Genomic DNA, 24,033 nt, shown 5'->3' with positions numbered 1-24,033 from the left:
CGTATACACACACACATACACACACATGCACACACACACACGAGAACACACACTCCACAGGAAACGGTGAGCCATAATGCGACGGCACCTCGGAGCAGACGGCCGCCTTTGCTCAAACCAAGAGGGGATCCGGCTGCGGCTTTGATAGCGCGTTAATTACTCATGTGATGTGATACAGATGTCTGGGGGCTTCAGCTGAAAGTTTGCCTGACGCTTTCCGAGGGGGCCTGGCGGCAGACGATTTTATGAGAAGCGGTAGGTGGAAAAAAAAAAAAAAACTGCAAAAACGGGATTTATTATTGATGGGCAGATCAGTTTGCGTGCTGTCACGGGTCCCGGCGGGCACGGCGCTGATGCTAAACTGTGCTGCTACTTGAAGGGCTGGCTGCTAAATAGTTCTTTGTGTACTTGGTGACAGGCGGGACTTTGAAACAGGAACGACTCGGGGGCGAAGGAGACGCGACATGATGCAAAGGGCTTTAACCGTCATGCTGACAGCTTTTGGAAACTTTACCTACTCTTTTCACGTGACAAACGGTGGTGGAGTCTGTCGCGGTTTCTCCCCCCTCCCCCTGGACATTTTTTTTTTTTTTTTTTGCATTGATTTTAACGTGAAATGGAATCATCGGGAAAATGCCTTTTGAGTTTGAGACACAGCGATTGTTCTGACTGGACAGTTGGGCATCAACTAAATACGAACAAAATTATACAAGTTGGCATATCTAGATCTTTTTTTTTTTCATTAGGGGAGTCAGCTTTGATTTAAAAGCTGCGAGTGCATTTGTTAAACTAATGAATTGTACTCACTGTAACTTGAACCGACAACAAAGTTCTGAATTGGTGTTTTTTTTTTTTTTTTAAAGACCCAGGGATTCATTCCCAGGTAAGTATTAAAATGTATGTATTTACTTGATGGATTAAAAAATTAATAATAATGATTCACGTGGTAGGTTAACCCATTCCTGCACCCTGTAACCTGATAAGCTGTCCACTGTCATAACCGCTGTCCCCGAAAGGGTTAAAGAAGGGTCCGAAAATGGCTGGCACTAATTGAGTTCATGGTGATTCGTTGTCTCTTTGAATTGAATCCACTCGAAAAGTTTGGGCTTCGGAGAGTGTGACATGTTGTGAATAAACTTGACAAAAAGTTGATTCGTAGAATGAATGTTTACTTTCAACAAGAAACCCTCTCGAACCAAATCGAGTCATGAATCGAGTCGCGCCCTTCAATCGTATTCAACCCGTGCGCCCTCTGGTTGGGATGAGTCAAAGGAAAGCCTTGAAACATAGTCCATTTTGATCACCGAAGCACATAAACCTGCTGAAAATAGTCAAAATGGTTCAGTAGACATAGAATCAAGCTCCTCCCATGGTGCTCTCTGTTCCCTGACTTCAACCCCACTGAAAAGCTGCAAAGTGAGCCAAAGAGGAGAGGGCGCCGGTCTCTGGATAATTGAGAGTGTGAAGACGAATGGTCAATGATCCCTCTTTTTTGTACTTTGCCATCTTGTGAAACATGATCGGAAAAGGTTAGGTGCTGGTTTGTTGCCAAAAGGGGTTTGTACAATGGATTAACATCAGGGGGTGCGAATATTTGTGGCACAATCAATTAGATTTTTTTTTTTTTTTTTTATAAAAAAAGTGGGAATTTTTTCCCCCCTGCTGAATAAATGCACAATAATATTTTGGTCCAATATAGTCCGGAAAAATACATTAATTTTATTGGAAGCTAAAGAAGACATCTGAACCAGGGGTGCCAATAATTGTTGGCATTGAATCAAATCAAAACATTTGTTTTCATGTGACGAACCAAATCAGTTCGTGAGTCCTAATTCATTTATCTCTATGTAATTTCCAGACTGTCAATCTGAAATAAAACGTGTTTTTTTTTTAATTCGATTGAATTATTAATCAACAATGAACAGATCAATCAATTATTTGAAAAATAAATAGTTGCAGTCCCCATATATACAGACATACGTGTGTGTGTGTGTGTGTGTGTGTGTGTGTGTGTGTGTGTGTGTGTGTGTGTGTGTGTGTGTGAATCAAGTGCACGCTCACACACACTGTGTGTGCGAGGACGTGCACACTCATTATATAGCTAATCTATTGCTCAATTTTTTGCACCACAAAAACCTGCCATTTGAGCAGGCGTGTGTTGACTTTTTAAAAACATGTAGTAGCAGTGGTTTTTTTTTCGTTTTTGTTTCATTTGTCCTCTCGGACCTTGTTTCCTGTGACCGTATTTCCAATAAATATTCATCACAATACCAAAAAAATAAAAAATAAACATCTGTTCTTGCATTAAAAGCATTCAGATGCACTATTCTGCAGGTTGTAAAAAAAATACTAACATTTTGTCTCCATTGTGTTGCTTTAGTGATAACTGGGGAGCGGAATCAAAGCGCAGACAGCGTTCCATCATGGGCGACGCGGCCTTGCGTATGCTGCTGCTAATGGCTTGTATGGCGGCCAGAGGAATGTGTCAGATAAACAGCGCCGGAGTCGAGGAGGAGGACCCCGGGCCGGGATATCTCCAGCACTCCTCCACCCTGCGGCCCAGCCCGGGGCCCGCGGCCCCCCCGGAGGCCGTGGTGTTGGCCAACGCCACGGTGGTGAGGAGGCCCGTGCCGCCGCCCATGTGCTTGGTGACGACCTCCATCAACGGCTACTTCAAATACATCAACACGCTGATCTCCGTGCTGGTGTTTGTGGTGGGCCTGGTGGGCAACGCCACCCTGCTGAGGATCATATACCAGCACAAGTGCATGAGGAATGGGCCCAACGCTCTCATCGCCAGCCTGGCCCTGGGCGACCTCATCTACATCGTCATCGACATTCCCATCAACGTATACAAGGTAGAGTCGGCGCCACATTCTTCCATAATAGTGTAAAACTTGCTCTCATAGCAGGCCGTTATGTTTGCCGGCGGGAGGGGTGGAAGGGGGGGGCAATTTTAATGGTGAAATACCATAAATGTATAGAGTGCAATTTGAGATTTACTTATTATTATTTTTAAGGGTTTTTTATTTTTTATTTTTTAGCTTAAGTCAAATTAATAAAAATATTGTTTAACCATACGCCAGAGTCCAACATTAATGGTGGCCCGCTGGCCCCGGGGGCCACCAGGTGACTATGTCGGGCCACCCTAAGTTCACTGATGCTGGCCCTGACTGAGCCACCAGTACAAACCTCATCCAACAATAACATGAAATCAACAAATTGTTGATATTTTTAATATCTAATAATCATTACGTATTTTGAGTTTTATCCATGAAAAATGCTCAATCATATGTGCTCGTTTTACCCCAGATGAGTACATTCGACCCCCCCATTCACGGACACGTTCTTGTGTGCATTACGGTCACCGAGTCGAAACGCTTCACAATTTCAACCAGAGTTTGGCCTATGTATACCATAAATTTCATTAAGTATTGTTATAAATCACTTAAAGTTTTTGGGGGGGGGGGGTTGCCTTGATCGCCCAGCGGCATGACATACTTAGCCGCATCCTTGCTCCTAAGGCAACATGCTCCTCGACTTAATCCGCTGGTAGGCAAACAAATGCTATTATAAATTTGGTTAAGTATTGTTTTAAATCACAATATCTATATACTGGGGAGTGGAGAGGGTGTGGCGCTGACGTCAGCACCCAGCTAATTATCCTCATATGGGAAGCTGCAGCAGCTGTGTGCACAAATTTTTGATCGCTTGAAAACAAAACGTCAAGTCGCTCCTCACCCGTCAAGAGTGAAATTACACAATCAAGTAAACCTTGAGCGCTGCTTAAAAGAGTAGGGCGCAATTTGACCGGAAAGCGCAATCAGTCGAGTCGCCGTTATCTTCTCCCCACCCCCCTCGTGTGGCCACATGGGTGATGAGAGCTCTGCTAAAAAAAAAAAAAACAAACACTTTGGCCGCGTATGCGTGTTGCCTTGAGTTGACCTGGGACATTAGTCACTATCCTTATCTGGAGGCCTTATGAAAATAGCAGCTCCAGGAAGATAAATCACTTTTTTTTCCCGCAAGAAAAAAAAAAAGGAATGGTTTGTTGATCCCTTGGGCCTTGTTTGATTTTACTTTAGTACCCGTTCAGCTTCTTGGTAACCATTGGTCTGCATTCTTTTTATATCTATTCATGTTTATTTTGTTGGGCTACTTGTTTTGCATCAAATGTTCAACTAATGACAGTGCAGGTTCCTCCATTTTTTTTGGGGTACATTTAATAACTCTTGTTTTTGTCTACCTCTCGTTTATATCGGTTAGAAGTACTTTATTTCCCAAAAGCCTACTTTTTGTTGAAAAAGGCTATCATTGGCTGAAATCCTGCTTTTTATGCCAACATAAAGTGACGGCAAAAGGACCGCATTATCTGAGACATCTTTGGTGGAGATTATTGTACATTGTCAGATAAGTTTGTTCATTTGGGGGGAAAAAAAACAGATTTCTTGACTGTAAACACACAGAGATCGGTACACTGGTCGTGTTTGTACAATACATTTGTGTCATCCATGCTCTTGCTCTCTCACTATACCCATTTGAATGTGTTTGTCCAAACAAAATCAGACAAAAATCCACTCCGTTGGGGAAATGTCGTTACGTTTGCATTTCATGCTGCTAAAATAGTTATTAAAAAAAAAAAAGGAACCTAAATGGCCAGCACAGAGCTCCGACTGTCAATGCTTTCAGGATGATAAACGCACAATGAAGTGTCACAGTGACTCTTTAGTGCAAAGGAGGAAAAAAAAAAGGAAGCGGACAACACTCAAACAATGACGCCCGGACCACTTTAAAGCCTCTTCCTCGGAGCTGTAACGACAAAGCCCAAAATAATCAAGGCGGCCGCAGAGTAAAAACAGTGACCCGAGTGCCTTTCCTCTCCCCTGTGGGAAAACTTAAACAGCTGGCGTCAACAATCGGAGAATCCGGGAAGCTCCAACGCGGGGCTCTTCCCTTATCGGAAGCCTAATGCATCTCGTATCCCCTTGAAGGAAAAGTGGCAAGACGACGTCCAGTCGGCATCTCCGCCGCGCTAAGGCCTTAAGAGCTGCGTGTTGACTTTTTGGACAGTAAAACAAGGATGTGTCGACGACCAAATGAGACATTTAAAGTCAGCTCGCTCATGGGAAGACATGATGCCTACAGGAAGAGGAAAATAGAGGAAAATGATGATGTGGTTTTCATTTTAATGTAGTTTTTTTTTCCAGTTTTAATTTGTTTTTACAGCAAGTTCGCTCGGTATGATTTTTTTTTTTTTTGCTAAAATTACTCAATTTAATTTTGTTTTTTTATAAGTTTGAGTTTTTGTTTTTTTTTTAATATATATGCTTTCGTTGACAATGATAACCTTAGTTGGTCGACCATCTTCCACTTTTCAAGCTCCTATCCCCGTTAGCGGCGAATATTTGCGAGCATTTACAAAGGGAGCGATTGTTGGGGGTCTCGTCAGGGTTCGTTCAAGGGCGCGAATGTTCACCGAGCGGATGCCAGACGCCAGACATTCGCCTTTATTTTTCTTGTTGCAGGGGAGTGAAAAATAAACTGCAAAAATTAATACATAAAAAAATAACATACATTTTAAAACTGAAATTGTTGGCGAAAGTTTGGCAAACATTTGCGACCTTGAATGAACCCTGACAGACATGAACGTGCATTTCACACACAAACACACACACAAACCCAAACCCACACACTTGCTAGGTGTTATTGCCATCAATGATGCGCTCTCATTGGCTGGTCAACATGTCAGTCCGCCAATCATTACGCAACATAAAAAGGCTTTCCAAAGGGTCACGTAATTATCCATGTTCTTGCTAAGGTAAATAATTAAGATCCAAGAATCTAATCCAAACCCTGATCAGTTCATTAATTGATTACAAAGTTTGTTTTCGAAATGTCTCGTCACTTTTATCATTGCGATTTTTTTTCTCCTCCCCCACCACCAGCTACTAGCGTCACGGTGGCCATTTTACGACAGCGCCTTTGGCCTGTTCCTCTGCAAGCTGGTTCCTTTCCTGCAGAAAGCCTCGGTGGGCATCACCGTTCTGAACCTGTGCGCCCTCAGCGTTGACAGGTCAGTGCTCAGACGGATGAGACTTCAACTCCAAAAGATGAATGAATACATAATTTAACAAAAGAAGGAACCACAAAGTCCGTCTTTTTTTTTTCATTTTAGAAATATTTCCTTTGATTTTTTGTTTTAATTAAACAGGTCGAGGTGACCTACAGTAAGTCACAGGAGGATTAAAGAGGGAGCACTTATGTGTTATTTTACGATTTTTTTTTGAGGTCATCACTTGTTAGGAACCATGGACTAATTGCGCATTATCATGTGGGGGGGGGGTGATTCACGATTGGTTTGTTTTTGCTGGAAACTTCCATTACAGATTAATGGGTCGCTATTTTTGCAACATTAAGTGCATGAAATATGCATCGCGGATCTAACGTACAGCGTCGAAAGCGTTCTTAAGAGCGAATGCGGTGAGGTCAAGTTCCACTCTGCCCGTGGTCGTTAATAGAAATCCCCGCCCCCTCCCCCCCTTCCCTGCCTCCCCGATGGAAAAAATAATGACAGCCGAGTGCGGCAGACACAACCGGCGAGATAAGAGGCTCTCTGAGGCTCTCGTTTAACGACCTTCTATTATGGGAAACGGAGATGATGCGTTTGAGAGCTTGTTTTTGCAAAAGTTCATTCGATTTAAAAAAAAAAAAAAAAAAAAAAAGATGAAGGCAGGGTTAGTTTAAGGTCAGGGTGATTCTAAGTCAGCAGGAAATTAAAGACGGACTCGGTAATGTGATGTGAACACACAGACACGCACTCTACTCGAGTAGATTTTTCAGATATCTATATCTGAGTATTTATTTTCCCGACTGTTCACTACTTTTACTCTTTATATTTGATAAATTACATCTGTACTTTGACTTTTTTCAACCTCTGTGAATGACCACAAAAAAAAAAAAAAAAAAAAAAAAAAGATGTACTGTAAATAGAGAGATGGAAAGTCAAACAAAGCGGACATTTTGTTTGATAGCTTGAAATCTTTGGGACATGAATAACACAACAGATTCAGAGAAACAAGATATTCCCTTTCACGCGCCTTATTCAAGAGAATTGTTCAGAGTTGTTGGATCATGGTGAATATTCTGGTCCATATAACCAGGAAAAAAAGAACAAAAAAACAAAAACATTTGAGTCAGTGTATTTTTTTCCTGGGGTAACTAATTTTACATTTTATGGCGGTTGGTTCATATTAGCAAACCTGTGAGAATGCGTGAATGTTTTTAAGTACATTTCAGTCTGGACTTTTTTTATTTTACATACTGTAAATGGGCCTGAGGGAGTTTAATCAGTACTTTTATTACATATATTTACTTCCATGTTTCAATATTAGAGGATGATGGAAAAAAGGGACGGATCCATTTAGCGCTTCGTGAAATATACATGCCGCCATGTTGTCGAACAGAGAGATTCAAATGCGCCATGAAAAATATATTGTTTTGTCCATGAAATCTTGATGCGTGATTTTACTAAAACATTTTCGACAAGCGCTTTTCTATTAATGAAACAAACAAGCAAACAAGCCGACGGGCGGACCCGCCAAACGCGGAGGCCAGGGCCTGTTCGGCGCCGTCACGTAAATAAATATTAGATATTTTAAATAAACAATTGATCATCTCTCCACATGGATTCTTGAAAGTTTGATGGGGCGCCGTGCTGACTCGACAGTTTATGCGGCTGCTTGGTGCGCTGCCATTTATCAAGCGAGAGAGGGAGAGAAAGAGAGAGCGAGAAAATCTGCTACCTATATCAAGATTATAGACAATGAATGCCTATTTTTGGATAACGGCCGGTTACCTAAATCCATAGATGGACTGGTATGAATCGACGGATAGATATGAAGGATAGAGAGAATACAGACATGGCTATGACTGTAGATGTGGAATTCCGATTCATATGGTGTCTGTGGAATACGAGTTAAGCAGCAAAATCCAGACGTTTTTAGCCATCTTAGGAGGCGCCTATTTTGTAAAGAAAATTTTACTAAACTATTATCTGAGCAATTATATACTGTACATTTTTAATGATGTATAAATTACCATCAATTTCTTGAAATTAGCGGCAGGGCCCAGTAGCGTCCTAGTACATCGAGCATCATATTAAATCTCTCTTTTTTTTTCCCCTGTGGCAGGTACAGGGCAGTTGCATCTTGGAGTCGAGTGCAGGGTGTCGGGATTCCACTCTTCACAGTCATGGAAATCCTCTCCATTTGGGTCTTGTCGATGGTGTTGGCCATCCCTGAAGCCGTGGGCTTCGACATGGTCAGCTTCAACTACCGAAACCAAACCCTGCGCACCTGCATGCTGCAGCCCAAGTCAGACTTCATGGTGGTAGGTTGTCATCCCGCTTTTTTAGTCATTTCGACTGTTTGGCTTTGACTGGGGGCAAACATGTGGTTGGGCGTAAATAAAGTGTTAAAAGACTTTCGTTTTGACTAGACAAAGCTTTTTAAGAAAAGATAAGAGGCACACCTGCTTGTGGGTATTGACTGTTTGGATTCTTTGTTTTTTTGTGCTTAGTTTTTGATTTGATTGTAGGTTGTTGTTTTTTTTTCCTCCTGAGGACATCATTGATTACTGGCCGAGTACAATTCCAAGACCTGATCCTTGAAGCCACAGAAACCTGAGGCCACATGCAGATTTAATCCATATGCGGCCTAATCGAGTAATCACTCTCAGACAGTCGAAATAACATCGTAAAAACAAAATCAAAACAAAGCAAAACAAACAAAAAAAGGAGCCTAAGGCAGATTAGGAGCCTGTTGACTGTTGCAGCAATATTTGGTGGCATTTAATACAAAATACTTCATAACTGTATTTAAGTGCAGTTCTCAGGTGTATCTGTTTTTTACTTGCGTGTTCAATTATCTTCATTTGACTTAGATATCAAAAAGGTAAACGAGATAAAAGTCAACCGTGGGTGCAATCTTGATTGAGTGACTGTCTCCGTTTCTCGAAATGAATGACGTGTTACAATTGTGACGTGAATGAGGTGGTATTGAAAAAAATTGATTAAGGCGGGTAAATCCCTACTAAAGGCCCAGGTAGCAAATGCCAGAATCTTTGCAAACATGAGTCCACTTCTACTCAAGCACAGAGAATGAGTTTTTTTTTTTTTTGCCTACTTTGGCAGTATCCATCCATCCGTTATGAATAAATAGCTACCAAAGTTTAATCCCAAAATGGATGTCTCTCCTTTAGTTCTATAAGGATGCCAAGGACTGGTGGCTGTTTGGTTTCTACTTCTGCGTACCGCTGACCTGCACCGCCATATTCTATACCCTGATGACCTGCGAAATGCTCAACAACCGGAACGGCAGCCTTCGTATCGCCCTGAGCGAGCACCTCAAACAGGTTGGACGTACTCATTCCAAACGTCATTCATTCAGTCGAGAACCCGCCTCCTGACCCCTTGCGACTTTCGTGCCCCTCAGACCTCTTTATTACCCGCCTCCTTAAGTGACCCTTGATCCCCTTGCTTATACCTCCCCCTTTAAAAGTATCCCGAAGGAAGAATTCAGTAAGACGCAAGACGGGTAGCTCAAGAGGCGGCTTGCGGAATAGCTAGCAAAATAGTTAGCACGGTAGATAGCAACCTCGAGACCAAGATAAATAGCTTGAGAGATGGTTTTCCAAATCCTGGTGGTTAGCACGGTGGATGGAAGGGTGAACGAACAGATGGATGTGAAACAGTAAAAATAATCTCTAAATTGCTTAAGAGGATACAAAGAATGCTAGTTAGCATGATGGACAGCAAGATCGCTAGCTAAAGAAATAGCTTGCAGAATGGTTACCTACATTGGAAGCATGACAGTTTGTATGATCGTTCAATCCATCAAAACATAACCGCGCAATAGTTAACATAATAAATGGATGAGTAAGTAAGAGTACAGTAAATACCCAGTGAGATAGCTAGCCTCGATAGTTAGCGTTCCTAAAATGGATACAAGACAGATAGACTGTGAGAGATAGGTTGTGGGATTGCTGAATTGACAGTTAGCACAATAGAGCGACATGGGTAGCTACTGTGCCAAGATTGATCGTTTGTAAGATATAAATTTTAAACCAATGGCAAAGATAATACTCGGATAGTCAATTGAACCACTTAACAGAAAAAGACCATTTCTCATCACTGAAAATGCCGAGTACAGTCTCATGAACTCGCCAAGTAGAGTCCTCCTAAGAACCTTCTTCCTAAGAATGCGAGTCTCTTTGTCAACTGGAACAGCAAAAATGCCAAACGAGAAATATTTGGATGACATTGAGGGAATAAAAGCTGACATTGTCAAAGCTTTGGCGCGTTTCAACACAGAACTCTTCATCGCCCGTTTGCTCGTCTGTCTCTGACGTCTTTAGTATGAAGAGACATCGTTGCTCAAATGGGAAAACGTCATGTTTTTTTTTTCCTCTCCTCGCTGCAGAGAAGGGAAGTGGCCAAGGCCGTCTTTTGCCTAGTCCTGATATTCGCCCTCTGTTGGTTCCCACTTCACCTCAGCAGGATCCTGAAGAAGATGGTATACTACCAGAATGACGAGACGCGCTGCGAGTTGTTCAAGTGAGTCGAGGAGAACACTGTGTTCATGAAGCCATGCAACGTCTTTTTTTTTTTTTTCAGTTGAAGCTTATTTTGTGATTTGTTTTTTTTTTTTTACTATATTTCCAGCTTCCTTTTAGTTATGGACTACCTAAGCATCAACCTTGCAACAATCAACTCCTGCATCAACCCCATCATCCTCTACTTTGTCAGCAAGAAGTTCAAAAATTGCTTTAAGGTAACGTACTTCCTCCGATTGATAAGTGAGATTAGACAGTAAACTGGGGGGGCAACAAATGTTAGCGAATGCCATCTAGATTTTATAGAGTGCAGCTGCCATGTCTAGAGGGTAGCCTGAGGAATTGGGATCACAAAAATTGGAGTCCCAATACCAGTTTCACCGCTGGACTGGAACAGTGAAAAAAGTCTCTAAATTCGAAACCCAAAATTTAAGAAGTGGGCCTTTTGAATGAAAGTCACCATTTCAGTCAAATCTAATTTAGATTTCGGCCCATCATTTGATGAAACTCTCACTCACATTTTCAATGGTGTAAACTTTCCCTAAGAGGCCAAGGCAAATCACGTCTTTTGTTCACGACACTCGGGGCAAATGAAGTTTGTCACAGAGCTAACGACGTTACGTATGCGATGATCTATGAATTCACGTTGTTTTGAAACTGTCAAAGTGCGGGAGGAGCCTGTGCTGGAGACAAAACATGCCTCGAGGCAAGCCGAGCCTAAGACACAGAAAGACTTCTTTGCAACCCCCCCCCCGCCCCATTTGGCTAAAACGTTCTCAATTCTCTCTCCACATGACCCCCCCGCAGTCATGTTTGTGTTGCTGGTGCTACTCGGACAGCCAGCTGAGCAGCATCGGAGCGATGAACGGCACCAGTGTCCAGTGCAAAAGCCCCGAGCCCAACAACCTACTCGCCGACCGCAGTCTGCGGAAAGACAGCGACTGAGCCTGTGGCGCTCGGACACTATTCTAAACAGTTAGGCTTCCAAAATATACTATGCATTATTATGTCACTTTTTTTTCAGAAATATAGTACTGATACAGCCTTGCATGACACTAGCAGAGGCACCGAGGAAAAAAAAAAAAGGTTTCTCAGGAACGGACAAAGTTGCCTGGAGGGCTTCGAGTCACGGGATGCATTTGAACTGTAAATTACCGGCACGATTCCAGAACAAGGGCAGGACGGTGCGGCACAATGGAAAAGAAGACAACCAGCTGTCGGAGGAAATGACGGCAAACGAACGCTCGCGTCCATCCCAGGAGTCGGAAAACAGGAAAGCGTGTTAGTGACAATTAATTCTCCATCGAACACACCCGTGGATGTACTCATTATTCATTTAGCCTCATTGTGTCATCAACTTTTGAGCTTAAAGTCGCTCGGCATCTTTGAATATTTCACAAACGAATGGTCACAGAGACAGCATAGGAAAGACTTCCTCTCAAAACAATGTGACGGTGGCAGTATTTTTGCGAGCGTAATTCATAAAACACGTACCCATATGTCCACTTTTATAAAGTGATTTTATTTTTGGCCGGTAATAGTAAATATTAATCAATGACAAAGGCAGATGAATAGTAACACAGCCCATCCCTGCATGTTCACGATTCAGCATTCACAAATTTGATTTTTTTTGGAGCTTCAAACTCACCTAGCTGCTGTTTTTGTGGTCTGGCCAAAGCTATGTCTAATATAAAATAGTAATTTGGCGCCAGATGGGGAACACCTTGCAAAATAGCTAAGGTGAACTGAGGGGAGGAGCTTCATTTAGTCAGGCTTAGTGTAGGCTTGTCTCATGAGGAAAAAAATCTGCTTTGCCGCCATCCTGTGGCATCTTCAGGCAATTACAAAACCTTGTTGGATGGGCGTCAATCCATGATGTGCAGAACGTCATGTGAGCGAACTTGGAAAATGTGATCATTGACTTCCGATAACAAGCAAGGGAACTGCTTGGTGGCGAGATTGGTTAAAGACGAACTTGCTTCAAAAAAAATCAAATAAAATACATCTTTTTGCTAATTTTGTAATCATTTTTATTATTCTTTTTAAATAATGGCTTATCTGTTTGTGTATGACCGTATCATGGATTTGTTTCCTTTAAGTTAAAAGGTTCTACATATTTGGTGAAGATACAGTCAGCTTTATACGAACATAACTTAGCCTTACAACTCGAAACAACTTTTCAGTCCTTGCTAAAATGTAAGTACAAAAGTAATTGAATTGATAAATAATATTTGACGGACAGTGTGTGTGTTGCCAGGCCGATTATGCTACGTGAGCACAGCAAACTCCCACGCTAACCAGCCAGCCATTCCACTGCTGCGCTAGTTAGCCGCAACAGACGCTAAGCTAAACCGGACGTGTCTATTTCTTGGCAAGTATTCCCTTCGCAGCATCACCACTTGGTACCAAAGAAATATTCTGCCTTGTACTTTAAGTGTAAATTTATTTTCGCTTCCCTCAACATTTGAATGCACCCGTCTGACTGTTTGATGTTTCAGTTCCATTTGCAATTTTTGCTTCACTCAAACTCAGCTCAAGATTATCTTCTATTTTCGATTCATCCTGAATATTGACCCCAAAACCGACCATAAACCATTTTTGTGAGCACTCTATGTATTTTTGTATGTGTGTGTTTAAGAGTGATGCGTGTATATCTAAAGTTGGGGTGTTTTGCACACTGTGTACAGAAGGATTGACCAAATATGTACATATGTTGCCGTTGCTATCATTGTTAGCATCACTTCTTATCCCAATAAATCCAGGTCCAGTGCAAGTTTATTTCCCCAGCCCGCACTAATATCAGCTCCTCAGGGGGAGTCAAAAGGAGAGCTCTTGTTTCCCCATTCGGCATCTGTGAGAAAAAGACGTCTGGGAGTGATTGCAAGCACACAGTGACCCGCTGTGACCGAGTGAGGCCTTAAGGCTTCCTGATCTCCGTTCGCAGAGGATGTGGGAATTTGAGACGCGTAACTCGATTGTCACATGTGTTGCCAAAAAACAGGATCAATGAGGAGCTTGAGATTTTGTCGTTTCTCAGCTCAACGTGGCAGGAATGCGTCTGTTTTCTTTGTAAATATTACCGTTATGGTCGGGGGGAGTACCACCTTGAGAAAAGCTCAAGGCAGGATTAAGCTGCGACTAACTCAAAATACTATTAGACAATTTTTAAATCATGATCAATTCGTAACGTTACGATGTTGCTACTGCAGAATATTGCAAAGTTTTCTTATAATATCATGCCATTATTCTTATTCTTTTTTTCTTGAATTTCCAATTATGAGACTTTTTTTTTTCGGAAAGACAGTCATCATGCTTGCAGACGTTTGTGATTGGTATCGACACCAGGTATCATATATTGACCAATTCCGGCCTCATACTTAAGCATCGGGTAATCCCCAAGTCTGCTGATACCAAACACCGATACTTCAAAGTATCTCTGACATTGAGTAAATTCTCCTCTGCAGTCGTTGGCGCTGTACTGCGGCAGTTTGACACATCGGCGAATCGTCGTCTGCGTCAGAAAGAAAGGTTTTGTCTCCTTTGTAATGCATTCTGGAAGCGCCATATTGCCCAACTGTGAGGCACGATCCACATGAAAAGAAAAATAAAGCAAATCGGGACGGATGCCACATCCTTTAAGCTAAAACACCTCTCGGCTGTGATTAAACGCGACATATGTTTATCCACCCTAACCCTCGTGGCTTTACCCTGCTCGACCGTCCCTCGGAGGGACCCATTTGCTCGTGTGACTCGTGGCAAAGACGATGTCTTATTCATAAAAAGCCAAAAGGAGAAAGTCAAACATTCATGAACAATCTGTCCTGAAACAACCGGTTGGGTTGGGGCGTTTGCTACGGAGAATAAAAGTTCTGCCTTTTGTGAAGACAAATACACCGCATGGAGGAAGAACCTCCAAAGTCATATCATTTTTTTTTTTGTTTTTAGGTTTGTTGGGGGGGGGGGAGGTTGTGTGTGACATTTGTTGTTAAACATACAGGATTGTCACCACCAGGTGAGTGTAGTCAGGTGATGGATACAGTTTGAACGGAATTTATCTATTCGCATTATTTCCTCTGGGGAAAGACACATTTTGGATATTTGAACTATGAATAAAAATTCTGAATGTAGCCCTGTTTGTACAAATGGTATTTGGACTTGTAAAATACTGACGGCAAAAGGACAGAATGTACACTGCTGTGTTTCCTTTTAATATGAAAAGACTCATCCGCCAGTAAATTCAAAATTAGATTTTTTTTTTTTTTTAAACACTTGTATGGCAACGAATGCTCCAAAGACTTTAGTGGGCAGGAAGCTGATGAATCTCCATTTATATTTCACCTCCACTGGTGAATAGTTTTTATGTTATTTTTATTCAGTATTATGATGGCAGCACAATGCACAATGTATTTTAACACAGCTTGGCCGGGTATCTAGATTTTGCTCGGCGACTGTATTGATGACTTCTCTAAATGCTTTGCCTCATAAGATATGATGAAAAATCTCCCTGTAAAAGCATTTCAAGATGATTTTGTTTGGAAAACAGATTTTTGCATTTCCACCAAGGTGATATTTCTTATTTATTTTCAAGATACAGTACTAACTTCCAAGGCAAAAAAAAAAAAAAAAAACTGTCATTACTGATTAACAATTGTTAACGAACATCGCCATCTGGTGGAAGGCATGCATCATAAACTTTTCAACCCCTCCCGCCCCTGTTTGAAAACATTCTTCACTGATTGGCTCACGCAAACAATGCCACCAATCACCTTAGGGGTCAAACACGGAAGCAGGAAGAAGCCAACCGAAGGAAACTAGTAAACTTTGAGCCTTAACACCAAAGAAAACCTGGTTGAACTCATTTGGATTCGTCAAAAGATCGACAATTTGTCTTGCTATTTGAATAGCGTTTTAATAAGATATTAAGATTAACGGGGTTTCGACAGCAGTTTAAATACGGCCACGTACGTCGTTTGTTGACATGGCAAAACGACTGCCGAGCTAACATTAGCCTAGCCACTCGGCTTAGGGGAATTCAAGTCACATGAGCTGACAATAAACATGTCTTCCTAACAATAACGACGACTTTTACTCACTTGGAAGCCTTTGTTAGGGTCGCCGTTCGTCCAACGTTTTGTTAGCCCCGAAAAGCTTGAATTCGGGTTCGGAATATTAAAAAAAAAAAAACAGCCTGGCATCTTCATGTCACGATGCCTTGTTTGTTAGCCCCGAAAAGCTTGAATTCGGGTTCGGAATATTAAAAAAAAAAAAAAAAAACAGCCTGGCGTCTTCATGTCACGATGCCTTGCTCGTGTGGGAATTGGAGAAGATGGATTCGGCCTTTGGTGGTCTTGTTGTATATTTTACTGCTACTTGTGGTCCTGCCGCTGTGCATTTGGGAACTTCAGAAGTCGGCGGTGAGTGTCCCGCCATCACCTGAGCGCGCTGCATTATGGGGCATTTCATACGTTTCTAAAATGATCCATATTTCATTAGAATGAACTTTTTGTTTACATCACAGTGATTTCAAACATGTCATATCACATGATCATGTTTTCCCATACTTGTACGGATTTTGAAGGGGCTTAAAACAAAGCTTGGCATAAGAGCCGCCATGTTGGTCAGGTATTCGGCAATACCAACCATTCAAAGGTATTTTATACAGTTGTTCATGTCACCTGTGGTGATTATTTTCGATATCATTGTTAAATATATCGTGTTACAGTATTTGTATTATTATTTACATAGTTTGGCTGTTTTAACAGGATTTTCAAAAAGCTTGGCATATTGGTACAGTATTGGGGGAAAAACATTTACGAAAGGGCTTTACCAGCAATATTGTCCCCAACAGCAGCCTGACTGCTACATGTTTCGCTAAAATGTTTTTTTTTTCTTGTTCTAAATTATTTTTCTCATGGTAGGTTGGCACTCATAACAAGGCATGGTTCATAGCTGGGATATTTGTCTTCATGACCATCCCCATATCATTATGGGGCATCCTGCAGCATTTGGTTCACTACACTCAGCCTGAGCTTCAGAAACCGATCATCAGGTAAAAAAGCATTTCAAACTTGTACTGGAAACGGCATTTATTTTTATCCTTATTCCTTACCTTTTATTCCCCTCTCTTTCTAGAATATTGTGGATGGTGCCAATATACAGCTTGGATAGTGTGAGTTATTTTCGGCGTCATAAAACCTATCGCTCCTTTTTAATGACAGCGCACACAAGTAGGTAAAGTAGCAGTTAAAAAATAATAACCTGTAACCTGATAACGTGATAAGCTGTCCACTGTAGTAACCGCTGTCCCTGAAAGGGTTAAAGCATTCTGTCCCCCACAAACATACCAATTTCATTGACCTTTTTTTTTTTTTTCCTTCTCCTCAAAACTTTTTTAGTGGATTGCCCTGAAATATCCCCACATCGCCATTTACGTGGACACGTGCCGCGAGTGCTACGAGGCCTACGTGATCTACAACTTCATGACCTTCCTGCTCAACTACCTAGAGAACCAGTACCCGAGTTTGGTCATGATGCTGGAGGTCCAGGAGCAACAAAAGCACCTCCCGCCCCTCTGCTGCTGCCCGCCTTGGCCCATGGGAGAGTGAGTTCACTTCATGTTCGCAGACAAGTATTTTATTTAATGTATTTATTTATTTTAATTGAGGGAGATGTTTCCTTTCCTCCAAAGGGTTTTGCTCTTGAGGTGCAAGCTGGGAGTCCTGCAGTACACAGTGGTTCGACCCGTCACGACGGTTATCGCTCTGTAGGTCAGACGTCATTCATATTTTGAGATACCGCTCGTTCGTTTTGACGCGTCGTCTCCTCGCACAGCGTCTGTCAACTGTGCAAAGTGTACGACGAAGGCAACTTCAGCTCCACCAACGCTTGGACCTACCTGGTGATCGTCAACAACATGTCCCAACTGGTACTGTCGACTCGCCGTTTTTCGTCATTCGTCTCTCTCATCGTGTCGCCAATGTCGTGTGTGTGCGTAATGTTCAAATCTTGTGTCCGTCCAGTTTGCCATGTACTGCCTGGTGCTGTTCTACAGGGCTCTGCGAGAGGAGCTGAGTCCCATCAAGCCGGTGGGCAAGTTCCTGTGCGTTAAAATGGTGGTGTTCGTCTCGTTTTGGTAAATACCGTCAAGGGTTTCTTTTTCCAACACACTAACGACATTTTAGGATTTTTTATTTTGGAGTGGTGGCAACTTGATTTGTTTTTTTCTTCTCCAGGCAGGCTGTGCTCATCGCCTTGCTGGTGAAGGTGGGCGTCATCTCAGAGAAACGCACGTGGGACTGGCAAAGTGTGGAGGCCGTAGCCACCGGACTACAGGTGAACAAATCAAGCGCACACATTCATCAATTTTGCAGCCCGTTCGTGCCGATTATTGCCGTTAGCCCCTTTGTAAAAAAAAAAAACCGTTAATTAGCTTGTTTATGGTGTTTGTTGGTTAGTCAACCAAATAGTCAGTGTTTTTTTCCCCCAATTTTCGTGAACGAGCTCGAGAGTTTTTGTTGTAGTTAGTTGGCTTTTTTTCAACAGTAGTTAGCTAACTTGGTCATTTGTCAGTTAGCTTCTTCGTTGTAGTTCGTCATCTTGACTTCTCGTTAGATTCTTGTTGTTAGCTAATTAGTCAATGTGATTGTTAGTGATTAAGCTAGCTTGTTCACTGTTGTCAGTCAGTTTGATCGTTAGTTTTTCATTTGGCTCGTTGGTTGTAGTTATCATGGCCGTTTGTCAGTCAGTTAGCTTGTTCGCTGTTGTCGTTGGTTAGCTATTTAACGTGATAGATTAGTCGTCATTTTCACTTTTCATTTGATTTAATCTTTCTTTGCCATTCATTGTTTTTCTTTCTCATTATTCGGCTAGCTTGATGACTTGGTGCGCGCGTTCTAGAAACACGCTCCGAGTGCGCAGTGGCTCACTCCAAGCGTTTGGAAACTCAAATTTGATGTTCGGTTCTTCGGTGTGCACCAAAAATAATAGTGGTCGCTAGTTAGTTTGTTCTATTTTTATTCACTCGATCATGAGTTAGGTTGATAAAACGCTTTGTCTTTCTCAGGACTTTGTGATCTGCGTGGAGATGTTCCTGGCAGCTATAGCTCATCACGTGAGCTTCACGTACAAGCCTTACATCCAGGAGGCCGAGGAGGGCTCCTGCTTTGACTCCTTCATGGCCATGTGGGACGTCTCCGACGTCAGGGCCGACATCTCGGAACAAGTCCGCAATGTCGGTCCGTGACAATTCAATTCCATTTTTCTTTTTTTTTTGATATCTCAGCAAATCACAACAACTGCAAAACAAACTAAATGGAACTAGAAATAATTCATGTGAATATTAGACATGGCCATTGTTAGCAAGTCAGTTAAGCAGACAGTCGGTTTGCTTGTCTGTTGTTCTCCACGCTAGTCTTAGTTAACGTCACCACTCCTTAGTTACCCCAATTCTTATTGCTGTAGCTAGTCTGTTGTTGTCATTTAGTTGCTTTGATTGTTAGTCAGCCTGAACGTTAATCAATTTGCGCGTCGGTTAACATGTTAGCTAGGCAACATGATTGTGAGGTGGTTCGCTTGTGTCTCAAGTTTTGTGCAACTTCCGAGACAAAGAGTTGTTGAATTCCAGGCGGCTGTCGGCGAGGCGGCGTCTGATCCGCCGTCGCCTGGCGGGCGCTACCAGGGCATGGGACGGACGCCGCACTCCCTGTCAGCCCCCGCCGGCCTCGGCCATGGACAAGAAGTCGCAAGTGACGCAAGCAAGGACGATGATGATGATGATGCTGCTGCTGATGATGACGACGACGACGGGGGCGGTGACGGCGGAGCCAAAGAGCCAGCCCAAGCGGATCTGATCGTCATCACTTAGTGGCTTAATCGTTCATGAATGGGCAGGCCCCGATGACTTTGCTAACTATGGCAAACCAATTCATAACATGACAGCTGCAAGAATGTTCCGTGTGGAAATGACACTATGTGGGATCACACAAGTGACTCACACGTCTCATTCATAGACTTTGAAGTCACAATTTAAAGCAATAGCGCCTTCGCCATTCAACCTCATTTGTTACTGATTTGCAGGGATATGCACATCCGGGGTCAAATTACTCACTAGTTAACAATGTATGTCATGTACCAATTTGTGCCATGTAAGAAGAGTATTTTAGGGCCACACGGAAAAGTCAAACTAATAAGTACAAGAATGAAGACAGAATGTGATGAGAAGAAAGGCGTACATTTTTTATCAGAAAAAAACACTACAATTTTGTTCTCATATTATGACTGTTTGAAGAAAAAAAAAAGATGTATCCATATTCTTATCAGAAAAAAACACTACAATTTTGTTCTCATATGATGACTGTTTGAAGAAAAAAAAAAAAGATGTATCCAGTACTATATTTACCGTTTGCGCGTTACATCAGAGCCTTCGTGGGAAGGCCCCCTCGCCGGACGGCACAATAACTATTTGCGCCTGTTGAGACCGTTGAACTCCTGGCGTTACATCAGAGCCTTCGTGGGAAGGCCCCCTCCGCCTTGACGGACGGCACAATAACTATTTGCGCCTGTTGAAACCGTTGAACTCCCGTAAAGCGTATAGCCCTGTATCCATTTATCGAAGCGATTATCTTATAAAAATGGTCATCTTGGTGTGCTGTCTAATATTATAGACGAGGGAAACCAAACTGGGCTTTTTATCACATACCTAACGATTAAAGACGGCGATGGATAATAGCAATCAACTGAAAGGACGAGCAAGCCCTCCCAAGTTTTCGAGGATTTGCAGCGATCGTTTTTTTACAAGGTCTGTAGATCATTGTTCATGTATTTTACTCATAATCATTAAATTACTGCATGTTGCTTTGCGCAAACATAGGATGGAATGTGTAAAAAAAAAAAAAAAACGTCAGCATCGTAAGCAACTTTTACCTTCGCCATTACAAGGTATTCCCCCCGGTGTGAGAGTAACTTTTCATCCCAGGGACCAGCCAGCGACAAAATACAAACAAACAAAAAAAAAACTGGCTTGAGTCCTGACTTTTATATCAGCTCCAGCTGATACGGCATTGAAAACAACAATAAAGGGCGTGCGCTGTCAATCAAAAACTGCGATTTGATTAAAACAGTGAACAGAGCTATTCAAGAGGTGGATGTCATGGCTCGATGGGCAAAAATAACTTATCCGTCGCTAAATCGCTCCGTTTTTCCGTCCACTTCAAGTCGGCAGTCATTCACTGTTGCCGTACGTCGTGGTGCACTCACGTGATCACGTGACGTAGCTGCAACGGGTCAATAAAAAACTTTTGTTGCTCTTTTCAGTGTGGTCCTTCATTCTAATGCCTTCCGTAGCTTTATTTTTTCCCAATAAAACAACAAATGGTGGTTTGTTCATAAAAAGACAGTGCCGTTTATATTTTCCCAATTGTATTTATTATTAAAATGTAGGTTTTTGTTCTAAGATTTTCAGAGGTGAACGCAACGCGAAAAGGCCAAGTGGCACAGTTGAAAAACAATTCATGCTACCACTCTGTTGCAACGTCACTCATCTCTCCGCACCTCGATGGAGATGCTGCTGTTGCGGAGCTTGACGGTGAGCCGGACCGTCTCTCCGGCCGCGACCTCAAGTGGGCGCTGCAGGACCACGGCAGCCTGCTTCCAGTGAGAGTTCGGTGCCAGCGTACTGACACGAGTGTCCTCATCCAGGTGAATGTCGTACCAGAAAGGCACCGCAGTGATTCTCCCTGACAACGTCGACCGGACCTAAGTAGAACGGTTGTATAGAAAACCATTTGGTCAAGAAAACGACTTATATTTGGATCTTATTTGGCTTGACTTTATTCATGTTGCTCGTATAATTTTGTGTCACACTGTTGGCTAATTATTATTCTGATAGCTTTCAACTTGTTTCCGTCTTTCTGTATATACAGCAACCCACCTGGACCTCCCTCTCGTCGTAGTTAGCGTTAGAGTCCATGAGGTCCAGAACAAAGAGCTCGGTCGGTTCGCTGAGGTGTCGACACGCCAACGTGGAAAAATCCAGGAAAACGTGGACCGGAACCTGATACACAAAACATGATTGGTTGAGACAGTTGTACGGAACTGGGTACACAGCATGCAGTACTCATTGGTAATTGAATCGTTTACAGTCACTTGAAAAAGGCTTGTGAAAAAAGTTTTTCGAGATGGTCGCCATCTTTCAATTGATTGTTTGATTTATTTATTTTTTTGCTTTAAGCCAGGGGTGTCAAACAAATTTTTTGTCGCAGGCCACGTCGGAGTTACGGCTTTCCTCGGAGGGCCAATGCAAAATCTCAACGTTATTTATTACCTATGGCAATTTGACATTTCAGTACAGATTTCAGCAAGGATCATGAAAGTTGGCACACATGATTTGCATCCGTGGGCCGCATAGAATGACGTGGCGTGCCGGATCTGGCCCGCGGGCCTTGACTTTGACACCTGTGCTTTAAGCCTTTAAGAAACATATTGTGAGCAGGCAATAGTTGCAATCAGGTAGTATTTATCCTCTACGTAGAACAACCAATATTAGCTTACAGCGTCGCCCCATCAGTTTTTGCCTACAGGGGCTTAAATAGCTAAATAAATCTTCACCAGGTGTCACACATTGGCAGTTGAGATGCAGATTTTGAGCGACACACACCCCCCCCCAAAATATATATATATATGTGTGTGAGAGAGAGAGGTTTTACTGTTACACGACAAGCGCAATGTTCATTTTTTAGAATTAGATTTGAAAAATCAATCAAAATAATTTAAATGTATGCTGTTTATTATCTAAATTCACAGTTGCAGCAGATAGATGAAATGACTACAGGTGCGACAGATAGTGGCTAGCTTGACAGTGGATGGTGTTTATTTGCGGGAGGCCTTTTATGGCGACTTACGGTGAACTGATTGATGAACGGTGCGATGTTGAAGCCGAGCGTGGCCTCGCGGCCCTGGACGGCGCTCTCCAGCAGCAGCGTGTCTGACTCCACCAGCATGCCGAACATCATCAATTTATGTGGGAAGACGCGACCGCCGCACTCCAGCAGACATCTTGGGAAATGCAAAACAGGAACGTCGCAGGAGGTCGTAAAATAAGGAAATGTTGATTCCACACTGCATATATCTTGCCTCACCTAGCCAGGGACGCCTTCTCCATCAGCTTCTGCCTGACGAGCCCGCACGTCTCCACGCAGTCCAGGAAGATGGCGCTCCACAGTTTCTCACGCGAGGGCCTCTGTAGCGCACCCTGGTCGTCCTCGCCGTGGTTGAGCCAAAACTCCAAGCTGCCCTCCGAAACGCCGTTGGCGCGCGTAAGGCGTTCCAGCACTTCCTGGTGCTTGCTCTTTTCCACCGAGCTGTAGGCCTTCACGCCACCGTGGCTGGCAGCGATGAGGGACAGCATGGAAAAGCCCTCCGACACATCCAGAACGTACAACGGGTCCGCAGTGAAGGGTTCCTATGAATTTCAAATAACAACATATTATTTATTCATTTTTGACATTATTCTAAACCAAGCCAAACCAATGAGACCAAAACATTTGCTGTATGTATCAAAAAATTTAAAAAACTGAGTTTTTTTTGTAATACAAGTTATTGATTGGGTTTGATTCAGAAAAAATACATGGAAAGAGGACTTTGAAAAATTACAATAATTACAAATACAGTCATACCTCAGTTTTCGACCATAATCCGTTCCAGAAGGCTGTTCGAAAACCAATTTGTTCGAAAACCGAAACCACGCTTTTTTTTAAAAAAATCTTTATTGAACACGTCTGCTCACAATGGGAGGCTACACGAGGACGCGTCACTTCCTCGTGTAAGGAAGGCGAGAGGGGTCAAGTGGCGCATTCAAATGCGCTCAGTTTAGTCAAGAACCGATTTTCGGTCGTAATCCGAAGCATTAAAAACTTGAAATTTTTGGTCGAAAAAAAACATTTGGTCGAGAACATAGATGTTCGAAAACCAAAGTTTGACTGTAGATTATTTTTCAGAATGGTTCAGCCCTAACACTTTTTGTCCACAATCATATCGGGGCTTTGAAATGGTCAAACCTAAGATGGGAGGAGTCACTTGTTAAGACTCAAGAACAATGGGTGGTCCCTGGACCCTGGTTTGAAAGACCTCGAAATTCGTTCAATCAAATTCCATATGACTGCATACTTCACGAACTTGCGAAGGAACACCGGAAGGGTCCTGCAGACTTTGAGATTGGGCCTTCAACCGGCTGATGAGTTTGGACAAAGCGCCGGCAAAGCTCCGATGGTAGTCGGAATTGTTCAAGAGCGCCATTTCCGAGCACTCCAGCATGCAGACGTCTTGGCGTTGCCGCGTTTGGAGCGACGCCAGGGCACTGCACAGCTCCGCTTCCGCGTTGGGGACGAAGTCGCCGGAGTCGCCAGGGGCCGGACACGTGCCGAGACG

General features: G+C 42.8%; 3 protein-coding genes across 4 annotated transcripts; 2 read left to right on the top strand and 1 right to left on the bottom strand.

Annotated features, from left to right (window-relative positions):
• On the top strand, positions 1–13,389 carry ednraa (endothelin receptor type Aa). 2 transcript variants are annotated; one of them, XM_019862559.1, is made up of 8 exons: positions 1–255; positions 2,381–2,858; positions 5,946–6,073; positions 8,190–8,388; positions 9,259–9,414; positions 10,479–10,612; positions 10,721–10,829; positions 11,419–13,389. In XM_019862559.1, exons 2-8 carry the CDS (start codon positions 2,424–2,426, stop codon positions 11,554–11,556), a joined length of 1,299 nt encoding a protein of 432 aa, XP_019718118.1. In that variant the 5' UTR covers positions 1–255; positions 2,381–2,423; the 3' UTR covers positions 11,557–13,389. The 2 variants fall into 2 exon arrangements, with proteins under 2 accessions (XP_019718118.1, XP_019718120.1); XM_019862561.1 differs by having other exon boundaries at positions 3–255; positions 9,259–9,411.
• Positions 13,390–15,830: 2,441 nt separating this feature from the next.
• On the top strand, positions 15,831–18,871 carry tmem184c (transmembrane protein 184C). Its single transcript, XM_019862081.1, has 9 exons — positions 15,831–16,025; positions 16,530–16,660; positions 16,744–16,780; positions 17,007–17,212; positions 17,300–17,374; positions 17,443–17,536; positions 17,631–17,743; positions 17,844–17,943; positions 18,674–18,871. The coding sequence occupies exons 1-9, from the start codon at positions 15,909–15,911 to the stop codon at positions 18,851–18,853; spliced, it is 1,053 nt and encodes a 350-aa protein (XP_019717640.1). The 5' UTR covers positions 15,831–15,908; the 3' UTR covers positions 18,854–18,871.
• A 1,524-nt stretch (positions 18,872–20,395) lies between these two features.
• LOC109511206 (putative protein arginine N-methyltransferase 9) lies at positions 20,396–24,027 on the bottom strand. The gene is made up of 5 exons (XM_019862082.1): positions 23,782–24,027; positions 22,746–23,068; positions 22,509–22,662; positions 21,539–21,661; positions 20,396–21,363 (listed from the first exon to the last, which is right to left on the bottom strand). The coding sequence occupies exons 1-5, from the start codon at positions 23,917–23,919 to the stop codon at positions 21,142–21,144; spliced, it is 960 nt and encodes a 319-aa protein (XP_019717641.1). The 5' UTR covers positions 23,920–24,027; the 3' UTR covers positions 20,396–21,141.
• Positions 24,028–24,033: the final 6 nt, after the last annotated feature.

The sequence above is a fragment of the Hippocampus comes genome, unplaced genomic scaffold (genome assembly GCF_001891065.2).
Source record: "Hippocampus comes isolate QL1 unplaced genomic scaffold, H_comes_QL1_v1.1 scaffold7, whole genome shotgun sequence".
NCBI classification, from domain to species: Eukaryota; Metazoa; Chordata; class Actinopteri; order Syngnathiformes; family Syngnathidae; genus Hippocampus; species Hippocampus comes.
The sequence above is the reverse complement of the archived record's forward strand: the minus strand, read 5'-3'. Positions and strand labels throughout refer to the sequence as shown.

Coding starts and splice junctions, on each gene's coding strand:
- ednraa (XM_019862559.1), top strand. CDS start 2,424: ATGGGCGACGCGGCCTTGCGTATGCTGCTGCTAATGGCTTGTATGGCG. Junction 6,074..8,189: donor TGCGCCCTCAGCGTTGACAG/GTCAGTGCTCAG, acceptor CCCCTGTGGCAG/GTACAGGGCAGTTGCATCTT. Junction 10,830..11,418: donor AGTTCAAAAATTGCTTTAAG/GTAACGTACTTC, acceptor ACCCCCCCGCAG/TCATGTTTGTGTTGCTGGTG.
- tmem184c (XM_019862081.1), top strand. CDS start 15,909: ATGCCTTGCTCGTGTGGGAATTGGAGAAGATGGATTCGGCCTTTGGTG. Junction 16,661..16,743: donor CTTCAGAAACCGATCATCAG/GTAAAAAAGCAT, acceptor CTCTCTTTCTAG/AATATTGTGGATGGTGCCAA. Junction 17,744..17,843: donor GTGGTGTTCGTCTCGTTTTG/GTAAATACCGTC, acceptor TTTCTTCTCCAG/GCAGGCTGTGCTCATCGCCT.
- LOC109511206 (XM_019862082.1), bottom strand. CDS start 23,919: ATGCTGGAGTGCTCGGAAATGGCGCTCTTGAACAATTCCGACTACCAT. Junction 21,662..22,508: donor CGTTCATCAATCAGTTCACC/GTAAGTCGCCAT, acceptor TTTGTGTATCAG/GTTCCGGTCCACGTTTTCCT. Junction 21,364..21,538: donor ACGACGAGAGGGAGGTCCAG/GTGGGTTGCTGT, acceptor CGTTCTACTTAG/GTCCGGTCGACGTTGTCAGG.